This window comes from Morone saxatilis, unplaced genomic scaffold (genome assembly GCF_004916995.1).
Source record: "Morone saxatilis isolate NCDOM2014 unplaced genomic scaffold, NCSU_SB_2.0 Contig10, whole genome shotgun sequence".
NCBI classification, from domain to species: Eukaryota; Metazoa; Chordata; class Actinopteri; family Moronidae; genus Morone; species Morone saxatilis.
The window spans coordinates 19,354,223-19,360,861 of NW_023339652.1; the positions used below are offsets into that span (position 1 = coordinate 19,354,223).

At 43.8% G+C, this 6,639-nt stretch overlaps 1 protein-coding gene across 1 annotated transcript in view; it reads right to left on the reverse strand.

Moving 5' to 3' along the window:
- The window catches only part of LOC118337602, a gene marked incomplete in the record, with an annotated part of 210,328 nt that extends 204,242 nt beyond the window's left edge, over positions 1-6,086 (reverse strand). Inside the window, 3 exon segments of the mRNA XM_035674711.1 lie at positions 4,894-4,951; positions 5,751-5,827; positions 5,953-6,086. Coding sequence (XP_035530604.1) covers positions 4,894-4,951; positions 5,751-5,827; positions 5,953-6,044 — 227 coding nt within the window.
- Positions 6,087-6,639: the final 553 nt, after the last annotated feature.

Consider the following 6,639-nt stretch of genomic DNA (forward strand, 5'->3'; position numbering starts at 1 on the left):
CAGGTCACATTCCTCGTAGGCGTAAAAACCTACTTGGCAATAAACAAAATTCTGATTCTGATTCTGATCCAGAGTATGAATGCTCTCAACTTTCATAGAATCTGTTATCCTGCACCTGGTGTACCTTGAACACAACTACTTTTTTGCATCTTCTAAATTGACTCTGACATAAACATTGGTGGAGAAAAAATTAAAAAAAACAAAAATAAATTCAAACCCCTAGGATACAGGGCAAATCCAAAGCCACATGATAGAAATATGTATTAGCAGGGATGTCCCGATTTGTACCAGATACAATACAAAAAATTTGTGATTTTGTAGGGATATTATACAAAATGTCATGAGAATTCATTACTGCACACATTCATGAAGCCATGAGTCTGTGGGAAAACACTAAGTTTACAGCACAGAGGCCCACTAGTAGCACCCACTGGGACTTTATAGCAGAGAAAGAGAGAAATGATGAGAGAAACAAGCACACTAAAGTCAACCAGGAATACAACCACTGCTTTGGACTATATACAGACTGGTGACCAATTAAAGGACAAACCTGAATAAATGAAAAGGAGAAGCACAACACATGGTAAAGCTTCTATACAGAGCACTCAAACTGACAGAATGGCTTGTCACTGTGTATTCATTCAGCTTAACCTCAATATTTACTGCATTATGTCTACACTACAGATCTACTACAGACCCCAAGTCCCCCAATTCTGCATCTTCTCACTATCATCCACTGCTAAAGGAACAACTGCAGCATTCTCAGGGGTTGTAGATAGGACTGAGTATACGTCCTCAGATACAGAAGTATAATATTCAATGAATCCTTCACTTCGTTCTGTAAGTGATATTTAATGTAAATAATCAAACTAACTCAACTTTCATCTAGTTTGTGAGCAACAGTAGCATGCCACAACCAAAAGAACTACAGTATATTATACACTAATAAACAACAAAGGAGACACAATGGATCTACTGTTTCAGATACAACAAAGCAGATGTGAGTCACATGATGATCAGTTCCATATTCTGAGAAAAATTGGAGCTGATTCTTTGTTCCTGGGCTGACATGGACAGCACAAGCAGCAACCACAACAGCTGAGTGCTGAAACCAATGTGCAAGTTGCAGTTCCTCTAATAGCATCGTAGATGCTGCCTCCACAATAATCAAACTAGTTTAAAATCGAAGGGAAAACACAGAGTCCATCGAAAATACAATGTCATGCCATTTCTTCTGTGCCCCCAACAGCTGATTTCATTTCTTTATTTGTGATTACAACAGTTTGAACTGAATTTGCAACAAAACCTAAATATTACCATGGAAAGTCATGTAGCTACAATATTGTGGAATATAAGCTCACTGACCCAAATAATGGACCTACACAGAACACATATATGGCAAATGGAAAAATGAAAAACAGTGTGATAAAATCCATTAGTTTTAGCTTTTGTTTTTAACTCATAAACACATTTTTGGGGAGTTTAGGCCCAGAATGTCCCGTCAACATGGTTCAAATATACCTGGAATATTGACTCTCCTCTATATATAAATATGTGAAGAAAGTGAATATCAATCTTGTTATCAAGACTTCAGTTTCACTTTTACAAAGAAAAGTAAACATGCATTGTTTTGCACACTTTATACTCTACCTCAGAAATACGAAAGGGTTCTATAATTTGATAAAGAAAATATATTTTGTAGATTTTTTCTGAGAAACTCTTTTTCAGTCATAATAAGTCTGAATCTCATTTTGTCCAAATTATTTGATGAACTGTATCGAATCGTGAGTTGAGTGTCCAAAGTAAAAATGTATTTCATAAAAGCTGTAGAACATGCATAGTAACACATGCAAACAGATGGCATTTCTGAGCAGCCCAAATTACTCTGAAAATAATATATGGCATTGAGCAGTAAGTCCCAAATCTTTCCCCAAAAAACAATGACTGACATGCAATCAATGGGACAGCCAGGCAGGTAAACATGTTTCATTTCACTAAGAGCAGTGCTGTGCCTTGTTTAACTGAGTGAAAGTGACTAAACATTCTACCGCGACACATGAGAAGCTGCCATGTTTCATTCCAAGCCAGAACCCCTTTGCCGTGCCACGGGTCAGTACCACAGCGATTAGTTAGCTGTGCAGAGCTAAACACCAGTTGGCAGGACTTCAAAATCTTGGCAATCAAAGAAAAAAAAATGTTTTGAAAGGCATTTGGAAGATATTGCGGCAGCTCTGAACACTGATCAGAATCTAAATGAGAAACATGCAGCAAGCCAACTGAAAATGTGGCCAGTCCTTCATGTTTCAGTTCTCCCCAAAACAACAGTGGTTTGGACTGAAGGCACAGTAGTCCCAAAGCAGAAACAAAAGCCGAGTTCCTCATATTCCACTGGAGCTTTGCACGCCCTGCAATCAGGATTGCGTCAATGTTTGTTGATGAATCAGTGTGGTTTAAAACTTGGTGTTTAGTCGAAAGGGTTGCCAACAAGTGAGCTTTATTGCAGCAAACCAACATGTGGCCAAACTTGTGTTTAGATGAATCCTAAGGCTTTACATTGCAACCAAGGACATAAACAGTTTCAAAATAGAAACCTGAGCATCAAACAAAGGCGGGAGCAGTTTGACCCCCACCCTGAAGGCTTGGGCCTGGGGAGTGACCGCCTGTCAACGCGCATTTAGAGGGCAGCAGTGTCCTTCAACACCACGGATGTGGAGGGAGCATCGGGGCCGGGACTCCAATAAAGGGCTGATAGAGAAGTGACCGAGCAAGAATTTGGGAGGAATTTGAAGGATTTGAAGAAGTGGTGACCATGCAGTGTTGTTCAGCAAATATGAGACTAGGCCCAATTGTTCAGTCAAATGCTGCTCATTGTATTAAAGGCTGTGAATGTGGCAGTGTGGATCCTTAACCTGCAGTTCAGTCTGAGTCAGCCAACACCAGAAAAACAGCAGTGGCTGCCTCTATCAGTGCCTTGTCCTCGCTGTGACTAATAACAGAGGCTGCAGTTGACACCTGGTACAAAAATGTTTTGCAAATGACCATTTCTCACCAGGTTCACCTTGCAATCAAATCTTGTGTTGTCGGCCAACATACAGAGAATAAAGACACATCTGTGTTCCACTGAACAACTAGAGAGGACACTTGTGGTAGTTTTCTGGTACCTTGCCCAGACAGGATGAGGTGGCTTGTCAGTGATGCATATACGTTTACCCTAAACTAGTGCATCCGAACCTCATAAAATTAAGCTACTTGTGAACAATCTAAAGATCTGCTACACAAACAAAATGGTATTGACACAGTATGGGGTTTTGGGGTTTGGTTTGGGCTGTTTTTGTTGCATAAAGCAAGAGAATGTGTGTTGCTTTGCTCTAGAAAGTAATCAGCGGAATAAAGCTCAGAGCAGTTCAACCAAAAGGTGAAATTTGCTTTTTAGATTGGTTTTATTTGAGTAATTTTCAGATGCCTGAAGGAGTAAACTAACCAGTATTTCACAAGAAAACGTTTAGGGTTCAGTATTCTGGTGCCAGTACTTTTTCACTAATGAAATTAAAACGGTTCACTATCAGCCTAGAATACATATATAAGACTATGAATCTGGCCAAGTATTCAGTGCCACCCTTTGATATGCTACAGACACCTTTCAGTCAGTATTCAATACAAACATCTCTTTTGTTCTTTCCTATCCCATTCGCCATCTCAAGACCACTCGGTTTTATACTGTGAGTCCTTGGGGTAGATCCAGAAGCATAGATTATTGTTTAATTGAATTTAATTAGTTGATTTGTCCTCACTGCTGCACACAATCTCAAGCCTCCCTACACCCCCTCTGAACGTGTCCTGTTCCCGAAGTGTTCTCTGGCTGCACTCACACCTGCATTCACAGCTGTCCACTTGCCACACTGGACCGCCGGCTACTCACTCAAGTGACTGTCTGCGTTTGCGTGCGAGTGCTCAACACGTGTATCACGGGCTTGTATATTGCACTCATTGCACTGTATGCATGAGTGTGTGTGTGTATGTGTGCGCATTCCGCATGCATTCATACATACTGATGAGCAGCGGTTCAGGGCTATTTATAGAGCAGCTATATTAGCTCACCGTATGTGTCAGCTGCTGCTCTCAAAATGGCCACAGACAGTACGAGCAACAGCGGGAAAACTAGGTGAGAAAGTAGGTAGAACAAATGAAAGTGGCTGCTCTCAACCTCAGTGTGTGTGTGTGTGTGTGTGTGTGTGTGTGTGTGAGAGAGAGAGAGTTGAGATGCTTGCGGCTTTGTCATCAAACAGGGTACAAGATATATATTCACTGTAAGCAATGTGCACATAGAGTAGTTGCTACAACACAAAAACATGTTCCAATGCCAAGACAGAACAAGTAGCAGCCTTTTCAGAGCGAGACTGAGTCACCTGGCTTGTCAAAACTTGCGTACACGACGGCAGACTGTGTTCCCGAGCAATCTCCATTGAGTGTGGTCAAGCTGTGTTTGAAGAGAGAAGAGAGAGACAAAGAGAGAGCATAACGATAGAAGGAAAAAGCCTCAACCCAGAAGGACGTCAAGACGTGGGACTTTCAATAACAGTGATTGTCTGTCTGTGTGTGTGGTTTGTGTGTTGTATGTGTGTGTTGTGTGTGTGTGTGTTGTGTACATGTGTGTGAACATGTGTGTGTGTGTGTGTGTGTTACAGGAGAGAGAAACATAGATGTTTGTGAATCCCTCCGGCGGGGCAGAGAGGTGGACGTTGATTAGAGCTGAGGGACATCTCTTGTGCCTGCAGACCAAACAAAGCAGCCCCTCACCGCCGGAGACAAAACTGCCCCTCTCCCTCTCTGCATCCATCGCTCTCCTATAGCTCTATCTCTCTCTCTCTCTCTCTGCCACACATTCCAACTCACTTGATGAAGCAGCGAGCTCCCTCGAATGTGTATCCTTCCTCCCATCCTGTTGGTAAATCTGCGAGGACAGGGGAGGGGGAGAGAAAAACACAAGAAACATAAGCAGCTGTGCAGAGAGATATGAAGCAGATTGCACACGCGCACCTGCACAGCAATGCAGTGTCTGGACCACGAATAGCTCATTTGGCTCGTGCTCTTTAATGCCCCCCCCTCCCCATTAACCAGAGCAGATACTTAATGGTTACTCATCATCATCATTGTGTTTCTGCTGCTCAGCCTCCAGCTGTGTGCATACGCTGCTGATCTGCATGCAGCGGTGCCCTCCCACCCGTCATCCTTTCCACATTTAATTTTGGAATATCGGCTTCGCACCGGCGCACCAGGCGCAATGCATTGTTCTTTAAACCGGCCCCGGCGCATATACGTGCTCGGTAACGCCGCGGTTCTGCAGTGGAGCGGCTCTCAGCGGTATATGTGTCAGATGTCACTGCAGGGAATCAGCTCCCAAATCGGTTCACGCCTACGTGACGGAACTTTTAAAAAGTGTGTCGCAAAGTGTCCAGGTGGAGCGAGGGGGAGTGAGGTGGAGGGCTTTTTTTTGGGGGGGGGGACACCGTGCGTAATGGTCCGCCAGAGAGAGGAGAGCAGAAAGGGGGGAGCGGAGCAGAGGAAGGCTGTTGCTTTTTTGCTGCAGAGAGAAGAAATCTCCCTCTCATCGTCTTCCACGGCTCTCTCCGCAACTTGTCGCCCCTTTTTTTCTCTCCACCGTGACGCGCGGATAACCTTTCCCGTGCGCGCATGTGTGTGCGGGGTTTTTTCCCGCAGGGATTGAAGAAAACGTTGTGAGGACTGTTTACCTGGAGTTTTTCTGTGCCCCGTGATTACAGCCTCTCCAGTAACAGGATGCAACCAGGTTGTACTCTTTGCTTCTTCGCTGTTGGTGGAAGAAAACGGAGGGGAAAAGGTGAACACAGAAGCCGAAAAACACAAACAGGGAAAAATGCGTCGGAGAAATAAGCAGTACGTATCCATAAATCCGTGTGTCCGCGTCATATTTACTTGATGAAGAATATGCGTCCATCCCGAGTCACCCCATAACTCCAAGAAGAGGGAAGGCAGGAGAGCCAGTCCGGCTTAGGATCCGCCGCCATGTCTAGCTGAGAGCTCTACTGCTCTGGGTTACTACACACAGGGGCTGGAGTGCGCGGCGCCGTGCCAAGCGCGCGCGAGGGATCCCGCGTGCTCGCGCTTACAGGAGATGGGAGCGCGCCCGGAGGATAAAGACACAAGCAATGATTTTTTCTGCCAAGTAAGGGGAGGCGGACGTCCCTCCGTCAGTGTGTGTGGGGCTGGATTGGCCCCAGCTCGGATCATTGGCTCAGCTGTGACTTTATAATCAGTCTGACAATCAATCAATCACTATGGGTCGATATGAGTCAGGCTTTTCATACCAACAAACACAAAGTGCTTCACACTATAAAAAAACAGTTCTCACCTCTCCTCCCCATCCACAAACAAAGTAATAAATTACTCTGTAATCAATAACACACTCAATAACAAACAACTGAGGAAACACCACAGGCAGGATTAGAAAAAGATACAAATAAGAGAAGGATATGCCAAATAATAAAAGTGAGTAAAATGTTTAAATAGACAGTCAAGAAAAATAAGAAACAAAAGGTAGTTATTTTGCACCAAATCAGCTCAAATGTGACAAACAAACTCAGCACTAAATAAGAATAGAAA